We start from the raw sequence: 25,332 nt of genomic DNA, 5'->3' as shown, positions 1-25,332 counted from the left end.
ACAGGAAGGAGAGTCTTTCTTCTGTAAGTAACTAGAGACATAATGTACATTTCTAAGTACGAATATGCCCACAGACACATACCTACATTAGGCTAACCCTCTTTCAATTCCATCCCCCACCTCAAAATCTCTCTGTCAGGAAGCAACCAGTGAGCAAACGTAATGTCCCAAAAGTTCAGGGGGCTGCCTCTAAGTCCCCTGGCGGGACCCCGAGCTTCTGAAGGGAAACCCTCAGTGGTAACACTGCAGCACTCTATTTCTCACTACCCACCTTCCCAACTATCTCTTTTTCTTCTCCTTGAAAACAGGGAAAAACAGAATAAAATTTAATTCAAAATGGCAACACTTGCCTTCCTCTCAAATCTTGCTTTTAATAAGAGAGAAAACTTTAAAGTCCTAGATCAAACAGACACAAACTTTAGAGAAGTTGGGGTGTTTGTCTGGATCTGAACTTCACAGCTGGCTAGTCAGTGGATGGCCTAGAGCATATACAGGAAAGGAGAACAAGTACCTGACTTTACAGCCTACGTCTCTTCCTCTGTTGGGGCAAATGCAAGGCACAGCTCAGGAGACCCTACAAGTTTTAAAAGTGCAACTTTTTAACTAGTGCTTAGTGGCTTAAGTGGTCATCTCAGCAACTCAAATGCCATTATCGTCTAGGCGAGCTCAGACTTGGTTCTGTCCTTTCCTGTCTCCACTTTAAAAATAATAATAATAAAAAAATTAACAACAACAAAAAATCACTGCGCACCGATAAAGTTTTGGCATTTATTGTATCAAAAACCTCAACCCTACAGTTGCTTTAGAAAAATTTTCAATTGAGCAAACAATTTTTTCTTCCTGCTACCTTGTAAAAGAACTCCTCTCTGCCCTCCACGAGCCCACCAGGAGGCATGAATTAGAGAGGAAAATAAACTTCAACTGGGGTTGAGGGTGAGAAGTGAAAACAGAAGGGGTAAGGAGAATCCCAACAATAGGAAAGTAACAGAATAAAGTGAATGCAGATGGTTCCACTCCTGTTACTTAATCAAAAGGCTGTGCAGAGTCACTAGAGCCAGCATAAAGTCATGTGTTAGAACAACAGCTGATCTGTATTAAAGAAGATTAACTCGCAATGCCATGGTGGAGGGCCTGGGATTATTTTATGTACTTCCATTGCCGAACAAGCCGTCAGCACAATTACTGCCCTCCGATGTGAATGACTGATCTGTAACCACAGCTAAACAGCATGCTGCTTAGGGGCCTGGGTGCTTCATGAAGATGAATTTCCATACCATCAAAGTGCTTTTAATGGGCTTCCTGATCCAACCACAAGGCCTGCTTTGCAAGTATATAGAACTCAGGATGAAGGCTTCCTGTCCAAAAGGATTTGGTCGGTTGTCACTTGACAATTCCCAGCCAGCACAAGGGAGGAGAGGGGGGAGATAGGTAGAGTTGTCTCTGCTTTGGAGGATTAAAAAAAAAAAAAAAAAAGAAAAAAAAAGGGTACAGATGCTTTCTGAATGCAACCAACTGCTGTATCCACAGCTGAATTCAATGCGCTTAACAAATAACGGCAATTTAGCTATGCTTGCGAGGAATAGCTTGAGTCACTTTGCATTAGCATCTGGCTGAGTGTTAAAGACATTTCTACATGGGGAGCAGAGAAAAGAAATTTCTGCTCCGAGCATCCTTTCAAGAATGCTTAAATATTTGAATATAAATTCCTTTGTGCTTGTGATCACTTCTTCTTATATCTGACACTCTGCTTTTCCCTTTTCCCTTCTGGTACTCTTCTATGTGAAATGCCGTAAACATGCTCCACCCCTCTCTTTCTTTCTCTCTCCCCATACCAGCGCTCTTATTCTTCTAAGAGAGATTGTATGTACTGCCAGATACCTATTACACTGACCTCTTTTTTCCTTCCCCTTCCTCTCAAGAAAGTGCATGAAATTGGAGTCATTTCTACATCGCTTACACCCAGGATAGGCTGATGAAAAAAGTACAGTAGCGAGAGACTCACATGTACATTTAACATTCATTACCCAGACTGCTGGCTTCTCACAGCTTATTGATCAAACTCCATCTAAAAACAGGGAAAACGGAAAGCTATCCAAATTAGCAATCTGCTCATTCTGGACAATATTGTTTGACTCACAAGCCTCCTAGGATGACTGACTTTCAAGTTTCTGCTAAATAGCTGATCATTTTTATTCATTCTATTTATCTGCCTATCTCAGTGATTCACACAAGGCCTTACAGTGAAAAGCCACTGGAAGCAGTTTCAATAAAATTCAGTTTACACCAAATGCAGCAACGGTCATCTTCGTTGTACTGCATGACGAAGGCTGTATCACCTCAGAAAATATCACAGGGGAAGAGAGGAATCGAGGAAAAAGTCTTGCTAAGCATATGATGTTGAAACACACCCAAGCGTTTGGATGTATATCTTAGGTGGCAGTGTTGTAAGGACAGCTCACTATAAATGTGGCAGCCAGGACTGGCAGGTCTATTTATCCTCCATAAGCCAGGGCAGTGCACGAAAAGACATCAGGAATTTCCAGAGAAAAGCAGCAAATCACAACCTCTTTGACATATGTGATGGATACAGTACATACAAGTTTTACTAGAGAATATTCACTTTGCCGACATTTTGTTATAGCACAGCTTCACAGGCCAGTTCAAAAGCAGAAGGTGGTAAGGCCCATACGTTCTGCTGCCTCTAAGTTTCACTGCAAATATTTGGTGCAGTTTGTGTTGTCAATTCTCCATTTTTTCAATTTTGTTAAGTCATCTAACGTGACGTGACAGTGCTACATTGCAATGGTCACAAAATATCATACATGACAACCTCACAAGGCTAAATACCCAGAAGCTGAGCCTGAGTATCAGCAAAGCTTATGTTCCTAAAGAAGCTTGAATATTTTCAAATCCAGCTCATCTCACAAACACATGTAAGCATTTCCATAAAGCAAGATTTCCACTTAGACCCAGAGATTTCCAAGATCACCTTCTCATAATGCACGTTGACAGGCTGAAACAGAGAATTAGTGGCCTCCAAAGTTCTCGTGAGGTCTTTAACTATCTCTGCCTCCTCCCCACTCTCCCCCAGGGGTCTCCAGGTCTCTTTCTCATGTCATCTTTTGGTTGTGGTTTTCATTTTACTTTTCCCTTTTTTTTGAATGAAGCAACTATTCTGTTTAAAAATGGGGAAGAAGAAAATAGAGCAAGAAGGAGGAGGGGAAAAAAGGAGGAAGAACCTATGTATCTGTAGGGAGAGCCACATGCAATCTCTGACCCTCTGCAAAGGGAGTCTCGGAAACTCACCTTTTCTGTCCTGCAGTTATTGAGACCCAGGCTATTCACAACGGCCACCTTCCCATCCAGCACCTGTTGTTCCCTCCGAAGTTGCTCCTTCATCTGTCGGGCCTCCTGGATTGCCTTGGTAACAGCATCGTGGTCATTTAAATAACCTGACGACGTGATAGAAGAAAGGATATCTTAAAAAAAGAAAGTTACAAGAAAACACTTTAGCTTTCATCAGTGAAACGCACCAATAGTTTATCATTATTAATGAGAAAGAGTTAAAAGTTAATGCCCAGAAATCCATCCGTGCTTTGTAATTCTGTTACTGTTATGATAGAGCCACCTGGATAGAAAGCATGAGAAACCTCGGAGCCAAAATCATCGTCCTGATATTTGATCCCATTAGTTTCAATATTTCCCTGATGCTGCAGAGGTTAGCCCTGTGGTTTGTATGCAGCAGGATGTAACCGGATAAGAGTTAGGGGAAGCTTTGATCACACCAGCAATCCCAAACTCTCAAAAATAGACCATTTCATTCTTCCCCTTCTTAAAACTTGTGAGTACATTAAAATAAACCACAGGTGGCGGTGGTTTGCTATAGATATGAAATGCATAATGGCTGGGAAGAGAAACCTCATCCACTGAATGCTCCCCACCACCACCTGTCATTCAGAAATGTATAAGAAACCACAGCTACACGGACCTACATTCCCACTCCTATTCATGCTGCTAATAGTAGGTCAAATGTCCACTGTTTTGCTGCAAATTCAAAGCCTAGGGCTTAGCCTTAGTAGTCACTGAATTATTTCCTTTTAAAATGTTACAAGCATCACCGGCACAGCTAATACTATTTAATTTTAAATGTGACACTTTGTCATTTTTTTCCTTTAGCGTACTGTAGATTATACTTATTATGATCTGCATGTGATTTGTAGGATAGAATACTGATGGGAGACTCCAAGCCCCAGTCTGTTTTTCAAACATTAAAGGAGAGGCTAATATCTATCCATCTCCCTCCCCCTCTCCACATCCCCACACGCGTGCGCACGCACACACTTCTTTCTGTCTTTTAACTAGGGCATAAAAACGGCATAAAATGAATCTGTAATATGAAATTGCCCAGAAAAGGGACTTCTGTTTGTGACATGAGGCTAAATCTAACCAGATCCATTGGTGAATTGTGACAGATGGAGGGACTGTGAGACAGAAGGCAGGCACTAATCACACACAAAATGACCGGCTTGCCTCAACATGTTCCATGGATTCCAGCAAACTTTACACCCTAATCCATTTTTAGAACAAAAAACATCTGGGCCATAAATCCTCTAATCTGCCAAAACACGCTATTAAATCCCATGATTTGTTGAAAAACACTAAGATTAAAGAAAGGAAATATAAAATGGCTAACTGCCGTGTTAGGAAAGTGTTATTAATACTCTTTCTTTGTCTCAATTATGAATGTTCTGTTCCTAAAGAGCCTTGTCTAATCATGTCAGATTACACATCCTTGTTGTATTGCTAGACTCTTCTATCTGATCCGCTGATTGCCAAAAAACGTAGGACATTGTCTTGCCTTCTTAAAACATTTCAGGGGAAGAAGCTGATGTCAGATTAGTTCAGTGCTGCGCTGCTGTCAGGATTTTAGTTTGGTTTGGGTTTTTATTGTTGTTTTTTTTAGACTGCAGACAGAATGGGACTGGTATTCCCGTCTTCCTTGGCGTGCAAAAACTAGAAAGAGAAGTTTCTGTGCGGTTTGACTGTTGTTAATTGTACTAACAGTTAGCTTTTGGCTAAATACCCAGAAACCCTGAGAGTTTTATAGGAAATAACTCGATCCACATTGCTTTTATCAAATGACCCAGTTCAGTAATTCCCAGCCAATGGAATTCCAGTAATTCCAGCTTTCTCAGCATAAGGAAGGATATAACCCGCACCAGCACAGTGCTACCAGCTGATTTTTTTTTTTTTACCTCCATTTTATCAACTTGCTTGGTTTCTTCCCCACTTTGCATCTGTTACTGATCAAGCTTGCATGTAGTGAGAATAAATTAAAAAGGAAGCAAACAAACAAACAAACAAACAGTAGTATTACTGCTGGTTGTGCTCCTGATTAGGCTAGGTATAATACTTTCAATCTGTAATACAGCCGAATTTGCCTAGGAACTGGAATTCATGCCCTTCTCCAGACTATTTGGCTTTTCCTGAATACTGCTATCTTTGAGACAGTTTGGCACATGACAGTGAATAAAAGCAAGCACTCCTTATGTTTTTCAGTAGCTGCCAAGATGCTGGTGTGCAGGGAAATGATTAATATAGAAGCGAGTTGAATGTAAATTATTGTTGTTTAGGGTAGGTGGTGAATTATTGACAGAGAGGGGAACTGCATTACATAAAATGCACTTAGTTACAAGGATTGCCAAACTAGCATAGAGATGTTGAAGATAATGGCAAAGGGCAGAGAGAAGTTGTTTCTGTTTTTAGTACACGGACATATGCCTGTTCCCAAAAAGAAATGCTTGGATTTAAAGTCATACATGAAGCCACGACATTTGTGATGGCTCAGTCTGTAGCATAATTTATATGCTATAAGGATAGCTCTAGAAAAGGACGACATATCTGTACGCCCAAATGCAGCTACACTCTTAATCATAGGAGGCTATAAGTTTACGTCCTTCAAAGACACCTGAACAATACATGAACATTTCTCCATGCCGTGGGAACTGAGCAGCCTGAAGAACTGCTTTCAGAGAACGGTTTTCATTTGAAGTGAGTGGCAGTGAAAAGTGACAGGTCAGCTGCATCCCAGCAAGGTGGGGTGTGCACACCTGGGACAGACAACTTGTGCCTTGCACTGACAGCTCCAGTCATTCAGATGGTGGAAGTAACCGTCTGGCAAGTGACTGCATGCTTCCCAGTGACCTTTCCTGGAGGGATCCATCTCTCAAGATAAAGAAATAATCCAGTTTGTCTATCATTTTTAGGGACCTTAGTCCCTTTGCTAAAAATGATATCAAAATTTTTTTGTGGCGTAGCTCCTACTGGAGGGTGACTTGAAGTTGTATGTGCAGTTTTTTTAAGATCACCAAATGGTTTTAACATGGTAATGAGTTTTACTTGCTGTAACTTTGGTTGGATCTGACCTAGCAGTTAGCAGGAAAAGACTCTGTAGAATGTTCACAAGCCCTTCGTTCTTCTAGTCCTCCATTAAAGGATAGACCTTTGTTAGAAGTAGGCTATGTCTGTCCAGCTCCTGCATGACAGTTAAAGACTGCTTATCTTATATATACAGTATGCACAGTGATACTGCTCAGCAACCTCAAAAAGTCACTTTCTATATTTGTAGCTGAGAGATATACAGCAGTGAACTCTATGTCATTAACAATAACTTAAGTATGTTATCTTTTGCTCCACAGTTTTCCATGGTTTATTAATGGTATAACACATTAATTCTTCTTACAAGAGTGACCTTTAAAGCTCCATTCATCCTCACAGCTTTTATCCAATTACATTATCACTCATTACAGGTACAGCATTTTAAAATCTGCATTTTGTTAAAAGAAGTAAATTGCGGGGGTCTCAAGCCTATGAAAAATATCAGGTGTGTAGGAAAAGAAGATTGGAGTGGAGAGAACAACAGATGTCCTGCCACTGAGATGCAGGTCAGATGCTTAACTCCACATCTAACATCTAAATGTGATGCTCACTCTATTAGGGACAAAAAAATTAACGTGAAAAAATTGAAACTCGATGCATTGTACATGAAGAGTAGGGCCAGGCAAATTAAAGATGAAATACATTATTACCTACCACAGTTAAAGAGTGTAGGGCTAATAATAATATATACATTAACAATTAACAATGTGATATTTAAAAAATATTTATATAATTGTAACATGTCATACCAAATAAAGTTATTTTATTTTCTAAAAGGCATAGAAGCATATTCTCTCTCTGATATACGTAACCATCATCAACTTTAGCAATAATCATGTATGCACAGTGGGAGAGTGATACAGTGGGAGCTAGATCTCTTTTGAACTTTGGACATAACTATGGGTCTTCCTGGCATCTATGTAGGTAGAATATGGACTACAGAGAGCTTGGGAGAGACCCATAGAGATACAAAACAATTTTACTACATAGCACTGAGATATCACAGAAACAGCTTCTGATAGGTTTGACCTATGGCTTCTTTTGTTCTTTGTGCCATCTCTGGAAGTGGCCAGCAGGAGATGTTTTAGGAGCAAGAAGACACATGGTAGCAAAGGTACAACAGTCTACCTCACTTAACTCCCTACACAGAGCTTGATTTACATCCTGCAATCTTAATTCAGGTTATATTCAATCACTTCATGGAATAAAATGTTTCAGTTAGAAGGCTGAAGAATGGGGTGCGTACGCATTTTATTTATGCACACAAAGAACAGTCCCTTTAACACATCCGACTTGTAAAATCACCACTAGGACTGCTATTATTTAGATGGTCTTTAGCCAAAGAGGTAATTTTGACAAGATGAAGAATTAACACTATTTTGTGGAACAATGTTAAAAACAGCCAGTCAAGACTTTTTGCAAGATGCAATATCAAACTTGTTTTTTGAATGAGCCTGGTGATTGTTTTGCTTATTAGACCAAGGTAAAATAATGCTCCATGCAGCTTTTAAGCAGACTAAGGATTAAACCTGCAATTTTGCAAAGATGTATTTGCATATGTAGACTTTTAACTTAAAGGGAATTTTTTTAAAGTTTATCCATCACTTTATGATGACATAGTACAATATCACGGGTCTTTAATGCCCGCCATTAGACAGGTCACTGTCTTTAATGTATGCCATTAAACAAAAAGCATTTATTAACTTTTATTGATAAAGCAGTAACTGAAATAACACAGGTCTTTGTTTTCTGAGTCTGTAAAAGTTAAGATACTCCTCCTGAAATGGTAAGTCTGTGGGAGTTTCTTTACTGACATCAACAAATGTAGTATTATGGTCAACCCGTGACAGCTCATGGACCACTGTCTGGCACTGGCTTATAAATGCCTGCTTTCCAATAACATCTGTTAATCATTATAAGGAGGGACAAATGAAACTGAGCTTACCTATTGTGTTAGCTCTGGCCGAAGGACTAGCTAATGTTGCTGGCACGGAGGATTTTAGTGAACTGGCCCCGCTATTTATTCTCAGAGTTGGCATATGAGGAGACGTGGGTGATGTGGGAGACTTGCCATCAGATGTCTTGGGTTTGGCTGAAAGGTTCAGAGGCTGGGCCACTTCATCCTACGACGAGCAGAAGAGAAAAGAATGTTATTAAAAACACTGCTGTTGGCACAACACTGTCCAAGCAAAGACAGTTGTTTTCAGCTCATACGAACTTCTAAACCCGAAAGGTTGTATGATATATATTAAGATCAAATGTGATACCATCTTGTCATTTCAGTGTGGAACTGAGATGACTGATAAACTGGAAAATTAGCATGACATGATCAGAGAACATCCTCCATTTGCACTCTGTATGTAAGAATTGTCTCTGAAGCAATTATTCACATCAACAAGATACATGCTTCTACGATGAAAATGAAGATAATTTTTACAGTTATATTTTATTGTTATTTTAAACTTGATATGGATGAATTAAATAAGAACTGAAGAGCATTTTCACTTAAAATTCAACCACCACCACCCATATTGGGCAAATGTGTTTGAGTGAATGGGTTTTCAGTTGGGTTTTTTTGTTGGTCTTTGTTTTTGTTTGTTTGTTTCTTTGTTTGTTTTTAAATTTGCGCTTTCCTCTGAACTTCCCAGGCTTAGATTTCCAAGCACAAAAATATCATACAAAATAATTACTTCTCTTCCACCACAACAAGAAAGCAGGAAGAACCTGCCCTTTCTTTCCACAAAATGTGAAACAATAACCTGGATAAGCCCCTAGGTTTTTTCACCTTCTGCGGAGCTGGACTTCAAGATTTCAGTAATTATTATGATAAAAAAATAGAAAAATTGGGTGACATTTTTTGCAGGGTAACTGAAATTATTCCTAAACCTGGCTTGATTACACAGAGTAACAGACAGTGCTACAAAACACATTAAAATTCTAATTCATGTATTTTTGTTCGACCGAAATAAAGTACAATAAGGGGAAAAAAAAACAGGGAAGGGAGAAAAAGCTTTTCAGCAAGGCAGATATTTTAGAAGTGATTTTAACTGACTTTTAAATAACCAGAACTAATGGATATGGTATTAGATCCAACCATCACATATCAGCTTAGCTTTCCTCTGACACTGCGACTCAGGAAAGCCATCCTTTAGCTACAGGAAGTGTTACATCACACAACTGGGTTTGGCTCTAGGCACTGAAGCAGCTGGTTCTGCTCTCCCTAAGTTTTAAGTACATTCACTGTTATAGCATTATTCCTAACTTACAGCAAGGCAAAGCTGACTGGAATTAAGACTCATAATGTTTGAGTGTTTTACTGTTACCACCAAGGTATCTGTAACTACTATCGTATAATACTGATTCTTTTCCACAGAGAGTGGTGTGCTGCAGTAAAGAAGGAATTTTATAGCTGCCTATTGCTTGTGGAAGTATGATGTAGATGTACGTCTCCAAACACAGGACAATTCTGCAAAGCACTGTCATATAACTTTTCCACTACCTTAAAGAAGCAAGCTCTGAGCAAAGCACTTTTTAAATATTTGATTATTTCTGTATTTTTGTAATACTCATGGTTAAAAATAAATTAAAGCTTAGCAAACAAATGTTATCAGGGACATTGTGGACAAAGCTGTCATCCTTGAAGTGGTATTTAAGCCATCCAGATGCAACTTGTGCATAAAATAAAGGGGAAAAAATCAGTGCATAAAATGGACTTAGGAGCCTATATTCTGTATTCTCAGAAGCAACTTAGGCACTTAGAAGGCAGAGTTCTGTTGATCTTCTAGGAGACTTAAGCTCAGGGTTAAAAACATCACCCAGTTCAACCAGCCTTTGACATTTTAAGAAGGTATTCGTTACTTTACAAATCCATCTGTATTAGAATAAAATAGATTAACATCTTAGCCAAATGGAAGAGGACTTGCTTTGCTGTTCCACCAATTTCAATTTAAAAAAAATAAAAACCCACAACAGTGCAACTATAATGTTGTAAAATCAGTATTGAGATAGTTGCATAAAAGCATAAGTACAAACTATCCAACAAACCAACCAAACACAGCGACCCTGTGCCAGACAAGGATCCCTGAAGAGCAAAGTCATCTATTTGGAAGACAGTATCAGAAGCAATGCAAACCTGCCCACAGACTTGTTTTGGTTCAATCCAAGAGGGGTTAGTTTCCATGCATATTCAATTCTTGACCTCTGTTGTAAGTCTCAACAAAAGGGGCTGATTAGTTTCAGATATGGTCATAAAAGCTGCAGTGTGCTCTCTGGCCACTGGGAATCTAACTGAGAGCAGCACTTCAGTTCATACAGAGCAGCAACCAGTCCCCGATGGCTCTCACTCGCTGCAAAGTCAGCTTGGACTCCAACCTGCATCCTCGTGCTGAAAGGTTTTTTTCAGTCCCGTCGTTTTGACTCAATCCCTCGGCTATCTTGTCCCTATAAAGTTTATTTCCTTCCCTTCTCTCGCTCCTTCTCCCTTTCCTCAGTTCCTCTGTTCCCTTTTTTTAGCCTGGTGTGAAGGCCTTGTGCAAGTCCACTATAAAACAGTGGGTTTGGTCTCATTTAATGCAAGTTAGAAATGGGGGAGGTGGTTTTTTCCATTGTAGGCATCCAGCAATGAAGCTGTCTGCGCTGTAACTGTTCTTGGTAGTAAGAATGCTCTTCTTCATTCAAGTCAGCACAGCCTTCTCTGGAGCCAAGAAGTATAAGGCCTTGTGGAAATAATCGAAGTCGACAGTTCCAGAGCTGATAAATGTCATTTCAAATTGCTCCTTCATTCACTTTCATTGTGTGTTCAGGCTAATGGTAAATTAATCGGAGGTCACAGAAGCTTGGTTCTCATTAAGGAGGATAAGTAAACAATTTTCAGCTATTATATGTATTTACAAAATGATATTACTTCACTGTTTGGTCTTCATAACATTTTTACTTCTGTTATTTCAAAGAGCATTCTCAAATCCTCACTGGAAGTCAAATACATTAAAAATTCAGTCAGAGAGTTTAGAAATCCTATGTTGGATCATGAGTTGATAATAATTTAAGTCATTTCCTTTACCACAGTGGAACTACACTGATTTATTCCATGGGAGTCTAAAAAATATCTGTGAGGCAGGTAATAATATACAATTGTGTTAAGTGTGAAGATGACTGTTAGGATCTTCACTCCTATACTCAGTGAGCCATTTTACTCTTTTTCCTATCTGCAGACATAAATTCAAAATTCTCTGCTCTTCCAGTTTAAGTCTACAACTGTACTGTCTTCATTATTGATTTGCGCCTGTGTAACCACAAGAAGAATTAGGTGTTGGCCTACCTTTATTTTTAACTATAAAATCTCCCAGCTAACTTTCTGCGACATTATAGATTAGCAGGCTTCACTCTCAGTTATATCACGGTTGTGTATAAGTGCAGCATGACAGCTAGGGCAAATAAGAGTAATAAAAAGAAAAAAATAGATGTAGCATGTTCAGTCCAGGTAGATGGTATCTTTCAACAGCCAGGAGATTCAATTTTATACAGTGGGATCACAGAATCTAGAACTACTCTCTGCACTTAGTTTTTATTAGAGAAAGCTCAGTATTGATTGGTCCCTGCCTTTTTTTGACATGCAGTTATTCTAAGATGCCACTGATAAGGGTTTTTTTTTCAAGCCAGTATTTTTTAAAGAGTTAAACAAAGTCAAACATTTATTTATATATCAGCCAAAACGATTAATGCTTAGACCAGAGGACGTTAAGACCCAAAAGGCTTGTAATAATATAAACACAGATGTGATGAAAGTAAAATATGATCTTGATTAAAGGTTATGAAATGTTTCCTTTAAAGTAGTGCATTTGTCTAACAAAGCAAAATACACACACACAAAAAGTAGAGAATAAAGCATAAGCAAAAACACATGACAGAGGGCTAATAAAATGAAGTACCCACAGCAAGAGCAAAGCACTGGTAAAGAGATTCCCATCCCCTGTATCACAGCAGTGTCAGAATAGTTGCTATTTTAGGGAGAGCTGGTGGTTTGCTTCCCAGGACTGGAAGACTGTCATTAACCAAAACTTTGGAGCTCGGGGAACTTTAAATCGTTGATTTGCTCTAGATTATTTTCCCAGCTGATCTCTAGAAATACAAGGGAAGAAAGAAGAACCCTTCATCTACACCAGAATTTGGGGGATAAACAAACTATTGAAGAGCTGTATTTTGTAGCTTCACTCAACCTGGATTTGTGTAACTTTGAGCTTTCATATTTAAGTATCAGACACTGGAAATCTCCAAATGTAAGTGCCTGACAAGCAACATTTAAATAGAAATACTGCTGGTAAGTTGAGTGTGCATCACACTGCTTTTATAAGGTTTGTATAGTCCTTTGAAAAGGTAAAATGCTAGGTAAACACAAAGTGCTTATTAATATGGGAGGAAAAAATGAAAGAGAGAAAAGGAAAGGATTTGGTCACAGTCATACAGTAATGTAACAGCAGAGTTTCAGACAGACCCGGGAATTCTGACTCGCAGTCACCAATGTTGCAAACAGTTGGCTGAAATGGTGCCTTTTCTAACCTTTCAATCATGCTGTCTCTATTTACTTTCTCCTAAGATAAAGGTTAATTTATCTGCACGGAGAATGGATATGGAAAAAGAAGGGAATAAAATCTGATTTTGAGACTCTCTCTAAACCGTTTATTAAAAATGGCACTATTTCAACACCAAGAGCTGAATAAAAGACTGATAGCCCAGATGAATGAATGAGTCTCAGAGAAAGAAAAAAAGGGTGGTGGTGGGGAAGAACCCAGACGATTCATTTAGATTTCATAATCTCACTTCTTTTCACGTATTTTAAAGATTAGTAGACTATTAAGATACAGTTACTGAATTATTGTACTGTCATTTAAATCCAAGTGCTGTATCCCACTGTGGCACACACTGAAGGTCCAGGTTGCATGGTTTATTACAAAATCATGAACTACTCTGTGTATCATCTGACTGGCAATATAAATGTGCTTAAATGACCTGGCATAAGCACAGCCTAGCATGCTCTATTAAAGAGGCTTTTCATGACCTCTGGGAACACATTCGCCACATCTTGCTGCCTATTTAAATGACCTTGACAGTACAAATTACAGCCAAATGAGTTAGAAATAAGAAGCTGGAGAGGGAGTTTCTAAAAGAATGCCTCTGCCACCTCACCAGAAACAAAGCCTCATTTCCCCACCCTGGTTCTGTTTCGTGAAGATCTTCATTTCAACAGAAATGCAAAATATGGAGCACTTACTGGTATGTCTGGGGCAGAAGACAATGATGCTACTGTTGCCCACTGAACAATGCAGCCAGTCAGTGGCTTATCCATTCAGTCTCTTGCTCAGCCAGAAATGTCTAACCAAAATATATCAGAAACCGAGGTGCAACAGCATATATGCAAAGAAAATCCTTTGGCATCACTGTCCCTCAAGCCTACAGTTGTCCACACACTCACACAAAGATACTGGCAGCTTCCTTCACATCCCCTCCCCTTCCGCTGAAGCCACTCATGGTGAAATTATCAGTAGTGATAATAAGAAGCTGAGAGGTAAAGGCAGTTGTGAAACATGTTGTATAAATGAATCATGCTGCTGATATTATCCTCACTGATGAAATAATTGTATTAAATTAAGCAGGGATGTTCACATGACAGGATGGGTGAATTAGATAATGCTCATCTGCAGCTGTACCTCCTCCTGCCACATTCTCAAGTTTTGATTAAGAATAATGTGTCCCTTCCTGCAAAGGTGGAAATTTCTCTAACTACATCGAAAAAGAGATGGAGACATATAAACAGGCATCTTGGTTATGATATAATAATCACAACAGAATTATTCTTCAGGTTCAGAGAAGTCAGTTTATCCTACTCTTGCCCATGAGTTTCAGTGCCAAAAGTAGAAGGCACAACTAGACTCCTGTCAGAAAGGAAAAGGCACCAAAGACAAGGCAGAGGGCAAATATTAGGAAGAACTGTCTTCTTTCTTTCTGATCCCGCAAAGTGCACAGACTTTTCCTTCTGTGACAGACAGCTGCAGAAACATCTCAGCCTGGGTTTCTATCTATACCCAGAGCAGATTTTTTTTAATGATGTTGCTTTGCTGAGTATCTTTTCCTGAATGTGTTGCTTTCTGGACTCAGTGCATGTTACCCAGCCAAAGTTAGTACTTCCAGTCTTTACTGATAGTGCCCAAATACTCTTATTCATGGGATTCAAAACAAAGGAGGGAACTGAGCTGCTTTATATTTGTGACAACTATTCTTTTTGTTCTCTCATCTGCTTCTTTTAGGGGACTACTCAAGGAATAAATTACTCCCAAATGCTGATTTATACAGTGGGAGTCTCCTTGCACAGTCTCCATTCCTGTTCATGGGGAAAAGGGTTGCAGGAACACACCAACTTAATCTGTTTCATAGTACCAGGGACAGACAGGATTTTTTCCCAGTCCTTTTTTACAATGCTAGGGGCTCTCAGTGAAGATATTCTCTGGGGACTTTGTCCTCTCAGAAAGATCCCTAATATCTTCCCCTTTCATTTTTCTTTACAGGAAGCCTAGCTGCCAGGAAAGAAGTCTGCAGTTACAAAGACTAATTTGCTGCCCTGGAAACCCCAAGCTTTGATTTTCTCTAGTCCACATGTTGTCACAGTAAAATAAGAGAGCTGCTGGGTGGTTTTCCCTTTGTATTTAGCACTGTTGTTTCCCGAAGTTGTACGCAGGATTCACAGACAGATATAGGAAGAACAAAAGAGGAGCATGCAAAATGACCTGTCTATATACATGGAAGGCCCTAGGAGCTGGATGGCTTCCCCTCCTCCCTAAAACCTTTTTATCCAATGCACAGAGCTTACTCTGTAGTATTGCTCTATTCTATGAGCCACAGAATACAGATGCGGAAGTAACAGAGCACCAAATGCCAACCAAGTCTGGGATCATTTTAGTCCTCCAGCTAGCTCAGACATGGAAGAGTGTGGGCTGTTACAGCTGCAGGGCAGCCTAAAAGTGGCATCTGTGGAGAGAGCTACGTAACTCCTCTTCAAAGTCAACGATGACCTGAGGCAAAGGCCTCAATTCTGGGTAGCAGCTGGTCAGAACTCTGCACACAGAACCCTAAAAGCAGCTCTTTAAAACTCTTCAGGAGCTGCACTGGGACCTAGCCCTTTGCGGTCTCATGGAGCTCAAGGCAGGCTGGTTGGCCAACAGAATACACCAGGGCATGCAGCTTAGCAAAATGAGCAGACTGGTATGTGTTTACCCAAAATTCATCATTTAGTTTCTCAAATCCTCAGAGAAGCATCCTCCAAACCATACTTGCAGCTCCCGGCTGGCTCTGGACTGCCAAAACGCCCACCATCCTTGTGAAGTCTCCTGGTAATCTCCACAGACAAATAGCACAATGTGTTTGAGGAAAGAGGCTGGTATGAGATTTCTAGGCTATTTTTGCTTGATCATGAGTCTTCAGTCACATCAACCTCTAGGGAAACCTGACGACTTATGGATGCTAATCCCAACTCAGATCCAAACTTCAAACATTCATTTTCATCCATACGAAAGTAACTGACTTACTCCTATTGCCATTATCCTGCTGTTTGGGCATTTGCTCTTCTGTTAGTCTGAAACAAGCAGAAGTGAGAGTTGCTCACCACACTTCTTAGGACCCAGGATGCGGATTTTCAGTACAGCATGAAACAAAATTGCAGGAACAAAGAGCTTTTAGCATTTGCTTGCACCTCATAATGAAAAAGCTCCTTCTGACTCTGCAGCTCTGAGTGAGTGAAAATTTAACTCAGTAGCCTCATTTACAAAAAACCTTCAGCGAAGCTTGTTCTGAGCAAATCCTGCCAGGTTTGGCCTGAGATGAGAAGGGTCCATGTTGAGTCAAGATACAACATGAGCCAGTGCAGAGAGACTGGATGCTTGTGATTCTGCTAGTCCATACTTTGTGCCAAACTTGGGTCCTGTTGTTAGCTTTTTGCTTCTAATAATTGTTGTTCAGCTGTATATCTCACATCACTGCTGTATCTATTTATTTGGCATAATGCTATTAATGAAGCGCTTCTCTAAGAAGGCTCAAGTCAGCTGCTAAGCAGGAAGCGTGACTTAGGCACAGGTCAGCAGGGATTGACGCAGATACTGCAAATCTTCAGGGGAAGACAACAATTGATTTTTCATGCTTTTAACCATGCAAATCACTTCACAAGAGGTAAAAATCATTAGAGAGGATCACAAAATTGTGGGGGACAGGAGGGGAAAGGGTTCTTCCTTAGAAAGAATGCTTCTTCCAAACTGCCGCCACTGAAATACATGGCAAGTAGTAAAGTACAAGAGGGAAAAAAAAAAATCACTTCTCTAGTGTACCATAGGAATATTAATTAATTAAAGCTCATAATTACTCTGACAGCTTTTGCCTTATTTTACAAACAGGAAGAATAAGGCACAAAGTGGCTAAATGATTTGCCTAATCTCACACAGTGAGTAAACAGCTGAGTCATAAAGAAGAGCAGAGCAATCGCCACTCTTATTCAGACCAATGTTTGGGGGTTTTTTTGATACTGTACTGAAACTCCCTAAATGTCCATCTGCTTCAAAAGAAGTTGCAAGGAAAAGTAGATAGTTGTCAGTTTGATCTGTGGCATGTACTCCTGAACTAGTGCTGGGCAGAAACTGGAGTAGCCTGTGCCCTGAAGCATGATGCCTTGCAGCTTGGGTCTTGGTTAGATTTTTTTTTTTTTTTTAAATCCTTGCTACATAATTCTGTCCCAATAAAACCCAGAAGTCTAAACATGTGGTGTTGTGTCCTTAATAATGCACTCTCCCACCCATAACAAGGCTGTTTAAAAAATGGAAATAGACATTAGACTGGATTTTGTTTGCTGCCTAAATTGAACCTGGAGTCACCACCTTCCAACAAATAATCCCCAGTAAATGTTAAGCAGAATGAACAGCAATGAAAACAACAAAACCTGAAAGGACGGGGAAGGACTTGGAAGGAAATAAAACAAGGACCTGCAAAGCCAAACAGCATTACAAACTGGTACATTTTAAATGAACAACAAGAAAACAGAAGCCACACTGATCAAAGCCTCCCACCTCCTCTCTGTGGTGGATGACACCTTCGCTGGGAGCACACCACCACCTCTAACCCCACACCTGCAAAAGGAATTAATTTCAAAAAGAATACAGACCAAAGCGTACCGTATCAAAACAAATTAGCAACAGACCCCTCCTCCTGCTGTGGTCAGGCAGGAGAAGCAAAGATGCTGCACGGATTCTAAGATTCAGGAGGGAAAAAAGACAAAACAAAACCGAAAAAACCCAGCTGTTGAAAACTTTAGAAGAAACAAGTCAAAAGAGCTTGAAAGAAAAGAGATTTCAAACAGCTTGGACGACTGGCAGTGGGCTAAGAAATTCCTTTTCAAAAACCTGTGCTTTCTCTGACTTTGGATATATCTATATAGTCTAGGTAGATTTTTCACGAAGAGAGGCAGCAATGTATGCAGCACTACAAATAAGTAGTGCAAAGATAACATGCACTGTTTTTATTTATAGATACATACAACTGTAAGAAAAATGTCAAAATATGTTTTGCAACTGTAGATATGACCTGCTTGACAATTTGTTTTTCCAACTAATAGCTTTTCAAAGGGATACTATCAACACATAACTCATCCGTCTTTAATGCTTGCGTGCTATTAGCAACATCCCAGATCACCAAAATCAAAATGATTTTACAACTCTGTCTTGCTGGGTATTTTTTCATTTCACCTCCTTTTAGCAGTAAGATGAAATCTAATCAGCAATTCCAGAAACTCGAGGGAGTTGAATGTACTGTAGGGAATGCTCAAAGCAAACACATGCTCCATCGAGTACTGCATGCATAGAAAAAGAATTTGTTTACCCCACTCATAATTACATACGTGGGGTTACCTACTTGGGAGTACACCTGTTGGGAAGGGTCGTTCCTTTTCCCATGCCACGGTCATGCATTTATTTACTGCTGATTCCTTGGGTCATGCCAAAGAGACTGGGTTCAGTTCCTGACTCTCCAACAAACTTTCTCCGTGAACTTGAATGAGTCACTCATTATCTAATCTTCTTCTGCACACGGTCACTGACATCTTTGTGAAGTTATGATAAAATATTACCAAATACGAATTTTAGTGTTTTGCACAAGTGCAAATGGCTACAGAAAGTAAAGGGCCACATCTTCTGTCTCAATTCTCTATTTACAAAATTGGAGAAAACACATACTTCAATCTATGAAAAGGGTTTCTTCTATGCAAAGTGGGCATACATCATATATATGTTTATCTAACTGCATGGGGACACCACCATTTACAACCCTTTAAGTTTAATAAGTACTAGTGATATTATATAATTCTCCTAATGAACATATTAATCAACTGTAATAATCATAATTAAAATCGAAATATATTGTAGTTCCTTTTTTTCATTTGCTGCTGTCAGTACTGAATGCAGATTACAAGCAGAACAGTGCTGAAGAAGTATTCAGCCCCCCTTGGTGAATAGACTTCAGATCCTATTCCTGATTCACACCAGCAAAAATGAAATCACCATCAGGACTGGTATCAGGGCCAAATTGCTGGCAGGCACAATGAACCACTAATTGCTGGATTCATTAGTAAGACTCATAGTTTGTCCCCATGAGATGCTGAACACTTGCAGCTCCTTTTAAAACCTAGCATCTTAGAAATTAAAATTAACAACTGCAAACTAGTATTTCTGTTATACTGTAGAAACTCAGCACGAATTTGAAGTCAGATCACAAGAATACCAAAAATCTATTATGTAAAATTAGGCAGATTTTTATCTACCATTTTTCTGTTAATTCTGGAGAACATGCATGCATCCATACACAATAGATATTCCATGCTGTTCCTCAAGCCTAAACAATTGGTTAAAATAGTTTTTGTAAAGCTGAAAGAAGACAACTGCCTTAAAAAATACCTTTCAAATAGCCCCAGCATCACACTGTTAAGATTGGCCTATTCTTTTCAGACATAAAACAAATGTCTATTTAAGAACACATCCAAATGCATTTCCATCGCTCAGCTAGAACACATTCACCTCCCAGAAGCTAATACTGTAAGAGATGGAAAGAGAGAGGGGGAGAGAGAGACCCTTAGTCCACCTACTGGCTTCACTAAAGGCAATGAATCCAGCCCTAGCTCATTTCAAGTAGGTTCAATTGTGTCAAAGGTTACCCACAAGCTATTTCTTGATGATTTATAGCTGATGTCTACAGATCTCCTTTTATTTTAATGATGACTTCAATACAGACGTTAAGACATTCTTTGTCTTCACGGAAGTATACGAGAGGGAACTTGACATCTTAAAAAAAATTCCAAGAGGCTGATTCGCTATTTCTGAACAGGGCCAGCTCTGGGCAGTTTTTATATCTTATCCACAAGAAAAAAAGGGAGGAAAAAAAAAGCTGCCTTCATCCTTTTCTCCCATACTAAGGCTGCTATGTTTTTGTGACTTTTTCTGGGCACAAATCCTAGAGCACTGACTCAACGTGTATGTCACCAGTTAATTACGATCAAGACAAGACATTAGGATACTTGGTAAGCATAAGATAATTTTATCGCTTCACCAGTAATAACATGTATTTATATAGCATTATTTTCCTCTGTTTGAGCCCAGAGCAATTTACAAAGTGAGTCCCAAATGATACTATCATGGGAATCCTTCCACCCAGCACTGAACTGTAATCATTTGGGGGTGAAGAACAACAGTGCAAGAAAAGCAGTAGCAAGACATACTGCATCCACTTGCAATTTAAGATGTGATGCCAGTAAAACCCCTGAGAGTTGTCCAAATGTGAGATTATTTTTAGCCTCAAAATTAGTCTGTGTGTGTGTGCGTGTGAGTTGGGCACGTGAGGTCTGCGTGCATGTATGCATGTTTGGCAGTCTTCATCTCTGCAGACATTTTGAGCGCACCGGCCAATCTCCATCAGGTTTGATGAAGTCCTCAACGGTCCCACATCATTTGTGTAGAGGGACAGTGGGGTAGAGTAGGGGGCTGCTCTAAGTCTCTCCCCTCAGGAGAAGACTCCAATGCTTACCCACACTTTAACAGGCACCAGGGGATCCCCTGGCGATGGGTATTCTACATCTCCAGCCAGAGTCCAAATATTGTGAGACTTCACAAATGAAATTAGGCGTCACCATTCCTGACACTCTGGGAGCATCTTGCTCATTTTAAAATGAAGGCAGAAGAGAAAGCATCTACTCAGTTTGTTCCGCTTTGCAGGCCTCTGAATATCTGCGCTATTTTCTCGCTTAGGCTAGCCAAAATGATGTGGCTGCTGTCTTCCTCACCGGCTAGCCCCAATGAACTTTACTTGTTTGGTAAAGCAGCGAATCTGGCGGGTATTTCACCACTACGTCATTCTGCCTATGAGCTGCAGTTCACTAGAAGGACTCATTTTGTGTAGAGAAATTGGTATTTCTAAGGCTGTGAAATTAAGAACTGTAAATCCAGACATGAAATGTAGTGAGCAAATAAGTCATGTGACACCATTTTAACTTCTGGTATCACGAACAAAATGCTACTTGACATGCATTTTCTAGCCAAAGGTATGTGTTGCATTTCTGTGACCCCAAATTAGGTCTGTGCCTTTTATACAGAAAGTTGAAAGCACAGGCTATCCACACATTTATGATGAATAATAAGCAGAGATGAATTAATTCATCCCAGAGTTTTAATTGCGGACTCTATTTTCAGTGGACATCAGAAACTAGGATAGGAGTACCCAGAAAGGGAAAGAAGATAATTCCAGAGAAGACTAAGAATATTGGAAACAGGTGCAAAACGGGGTCACTCTGATCTGCAAGCAAAGCAGAAAAAACAACAAAGTTTATACTAGAAGGACTCAAGATTTACTGAGGCAACCAACAGCTAAATTCAAAATATATTAACTTACAGCTGTAACCTGAAGTCTATACAGCTCTTAGCATGGCTAAAGATAAAAATAATCACTGACCTGGAATGACTGCAGCCCTGAGAGAGCTACCTTTGGAAAGAAAGAAATTCACATGGAATTCACAACAAAAATACTCTCCAGAATTGTTATATACATATGTTTTCTTCCTAATTGTACACTGAATTAAAGCTGCTTTAGTAATTCTGTCACTGCATTACTCCCTTTTCCGGTACACTGCTTCATAGTCTTCTTCGGAGCATTCTGGAGATGAATAAACGTACCCCTGAAACTCAACTTTAAGAAGCTTTTTGTGCCAATTTTCCCATGGATATGTCATGTTGGGTTGTGTTTGTCACTACGTAACTCCTGTTGTGTTCTGTTAGCTTGAAATCACATAACATGATGTGGCTGATTCATGACGTGACATGTCACTGCCTGGCATGTCAGCTGAAAGCCTGTACAAACCCATGTGCTACATCTCCATACACACATAGCTGCTAGAAATGGCCCCTTATCTTAAATCTACTAGCAGGTGCTGGCACATCCACTCAAAAAAGTTGAAGAAACACTAATAACTTATGAAATACTTAGAGTTATATTCTTTCTGTAACATCATGATTGGAAATTGAAAAGCCGCCTCTCCAGTGTTCCCATAAGAGACAAGGTCTTCCCCTCCATGCACTCCGCATGTCAAGATACTGCGCAATCTTTTATCAAAGACATTTTTCTTAATAAATTTTTTCCAGAGATACCAGTCACGGCATTATCTTATCTTTCCTTTAAAAGCAGCAGGGAAAAATGTAGCCACTGAAATGAAACAAACAGAAACTAACCTCATTCATTAGTACTAAAAGTACACATTTGAATTCATAGTCTGGCAGTGTTAGTGGTAAAGGCACATGATCAAAATCAAAATATTAAACTGGTTTCATATATTAAATCCTGTCAAATTATATCAAAACCAAGAATGGTTTGTTGCGTCAGTTTGCCTGCCTCTGATATTCTTTGGATGCTCTCAAATGTTCTCTCTGGATACTACTGAAGCACTTTTACTGGGAGATAGTATAGTAAAAAGTCTAATTCTGATGAGAAATATTTATGTCTTAGCAGAATTGCCAACATGAAGTCTTCTACAATTTGAGACTGAAAATTAATCCCACTTGATTAAAATAGTAACTCATAGAGTCATTTTGTTAGCTGCTTTCTAAGCCTTTGAGATACATTTATACCAATCTCTAAGTTTCAGCTGTGACAGCCTGAAGCTTTTTGTTTAAATGAGATTCTCACATATTCACATGACTCCAGGAGCTGGGACTTTAAGGAAACTATCCATTATAAAATCACAAGATATAGCCACACTGCTTTGAAAAATGTGTACTCTAAAGTGATGATTTCCACATAATTTCTCCGAAAGCCTCTTTTGCACTAATTCATTTTACACTAAAAAATTCAAACTCCATTCTGTACAACAAATATGTAGTTCTGAGAAACTTCAGTGAAATATTTGCCAAGCACTTCATATAACTCTAGAGTTAATACTAATCTATAAGAAACTGTCTCTGAATTTGAAAATAAAATAGATTTCTTCTCCATTATGCTGCTAAATGTTGCTTCTCTTCAGCTATCCACAGCTACCAGGGATTACAGATTAAAATGTTTCAGATTAAAAAACTTGTAGAGCTCCCTTGTTAAATGATAATCATTCAGCTGTGGGTACACGAATACTTACTGCAAAATATATTTATTTGATGCTTAGTTTGAATTCCATTCTGCCTGAATGTGTCAAGAGGAGCTAATTTCAAATCTAGCATGTAATGTGGAAGCAAACCACCCTTCTGCAGACAAAGCAAGCAGTTTCTGGAAGATGCTAGACTGATCACATTAGAATTTGATTTAAATCACCTCAGAAATTTACTTTCTGTGTTGAAAAGAAGTTCTGCATGTGGTAAAAGATGTCTACATTGCTGCCCAGTAGACAGCCCTGCCAACGCAGCCTATGCACTTTACTTTTGATTATTAACACATGCCACAAAATACCCAAACACTTAAGCGGAAGCTGCAAAAAGGAAGATTTAATTCCTGAAGTGAAGTACCTGGCTCCCTTCTAGAAGGATGCGGTAGAATGAAAGTCCCCTGCTCCATTTCAAGCTGTCTCCTAATCCATGAAATAGGTACACTGCTACAGTACTATTATTTTGCACAACCCTGTGCTGCTGGAATAAACACATTCCTTGATTTAGAGAGCCTAACAGCTCAGAGTCTAAAAAATAGATCTCTGGAATAAAGGATGACCTTTACTTTATAGGAATTTCATATTATGAAGGAAACTAGAAATTAATCTGATATTGGCATAACTGGTGGGTTTGTTACCTGTATTTAACTTAGAGCTAATATTGGTCCTTCATCTTTGCAGTGCTGTGATACTCAGCAGCCCCCAGTGAAGAACACTATGTCCCAAGCTGAACTTCACATATTTCTCCTCATGGTTGATACCCCTTTCTCAGCAGAAAGACCCTCTCCTAAATATTTTCCAACTCTCCCCACAGAACAAGCCCACTGAAACATAAGGAAGATCAACAAAAACCACTACAACCAGAAAAATCTAATTTTTCTCTGTTTCATTATGCAGCTCCAGATTCCACGCTCTCCTAAAGCCCTTTTACTGCTATTCTTAAGACTGCATGACCAACTGGCAACATCAGCTCAACAGCCATCCCAGTGGCATTAAAAAACCTTGACTTTGTGACACTGTTTTCTTGTTTGGGACTCTTTCAGTCTCTTCTTGCAAAATCCTGCTCTTTCCCATGCAAGCTATTTGTTCCAAGTGACACTAGGATGGGCAGTTCTGTCAAAAAGCTTCTGCAGAAGTCGAAGCTTAGGTATTTCTAAGTAAGAGAGTAAGATACAGAGCAGAACCAAAATGTCAGGTCCCAGCACTCCTGAACGCTGAGGGATTCTGTAACTGAACCTGGCTTTAGTAGCTGCCTCCTGAAAGTAATAGTGCCTGGTGTAATATCTTGGTTTTCAGTATGAAGCCAATACTGTGGATCATTTAACCAAAAAGAATGAAAACTACTACCTGCTGCCCACCCCACCAACTTTGCCACTTAGGAAAAAGTGGGTGTTTTATTTATTCATACCAGCTAAGGAAGGCACTAGTGGCAAGAAACAGTGGTGAACTAATAAGAAGCACACACTGCACGTTTGTCATTACTGCTTTGCTTTACATTTCTGTTGTTCCCTGTCTGATTTCTGAAGACCTCTCTCTCAGAAATGCAGCGGTCTTGCTTAATTTCTGTATCTTGCTTTTGGTTTGCGATCACAGATTTCTGAGGGTTTTTCCCCCTTTTTCTTTTTGTTATGTTTTCTTCTGAGTTTTCATTATAAAAAGTGCCGACTGAGCCTGACAAGGGCTGACTGGCTGGCAACTCTGCTTGAGAGACAGGCTCCTGTCAGAGAGGCGTGATATCAGGAAACAGAGCTGTGGAGAGTTAACCTGAAAAAGCATCCTAAGAGCCCCTCCATGTATTTAATTTATATTTAGGAAAGTAGGGAGGGGTGGAAGGCAGGAACAATACTGTGCAAGTTCCTACTGCTGCTGCTTTTTAGATACTGCTAATGGCATTGTTTTTATTGTTCGGAACCCATTCTCTATCTTAGAGAAGCATCTTAAGAAGTGCCATTAATACACATCACTTCATTGTCTTCCAGCAAATGGTTTAAAAAGTAATTGTTTATATGCCTGGATGTCATGTATAGAAAGAAGAGCAAGGAAGAGGAAAATAGTCTCAAAGATTCTGTCACCAACTCCACAGTTTGCTATTTGGGGTTAAAAGCATCAGCAGCAAAGGAAAAAGGCTTCCAGGTAAAGAGATAACTACAAGGTCTCCATTAAGAATGGACAGGGATACTAAAGAAGTAGCATAGCGAAGT

The 25,332-nt window shown here is 39.5% G+C and overlaps 1 protein-coding gene across 31 annotated transcripts in view; it reads right to left on the bottom strand.

Annotated features, from left to right (window-relative positions):
* SOX5 (SRY-box transcription factor 5) overlaps window positions 1–25,332 on the bottom strand; it is a 721,637-nt gene that overhangs the window by 29,206 nt on the left and 667,099 nt on the right. For 28 of the 31 annotated variants that reach the window (XM_072874906.1, XM_072874851.1, XM_072874898.1 and 25 more), the window contains 2 exons: window positions 8,384–8,561; window positions 3,307–3,479 (listed from right to left, as the gene is read on the bottom strand). In XM_072874906.1, the coding sequence (XP_072731007.1) occupies window positions 3,307–3,479; window positions 8,384–8,561 (351 nt within the window). The remainder of the gene's footprint in view (window positions 1–3,306; window positions 3,480–8,383; window positions 8,562–25,332) is intronic. The other 3 variants (XM_072874701.1, XM_072874710.1, XM_072874944.1) reach the window with 1 other exon arrangement.

Source organism: Ciconia boyciana, chromosome 1 (genome assembly GCF_034638445.1).
Source record: "Ciconia boyciana chromosome 1, ASM3463844v1, whole genome shotgun sequence".
Classification (NCBI taxonomy): domain Eukaryota; kingdom Metazoa; phylum Chordata; class Aves; order Ciconiiformes; family Ciconiidae; genus Ciconia; species Ciconia boyciana.
Note: the sequence above shows the minus strand (reverse complement) of the source record. Positions and strands in the feature narration are given on the sequence as shown.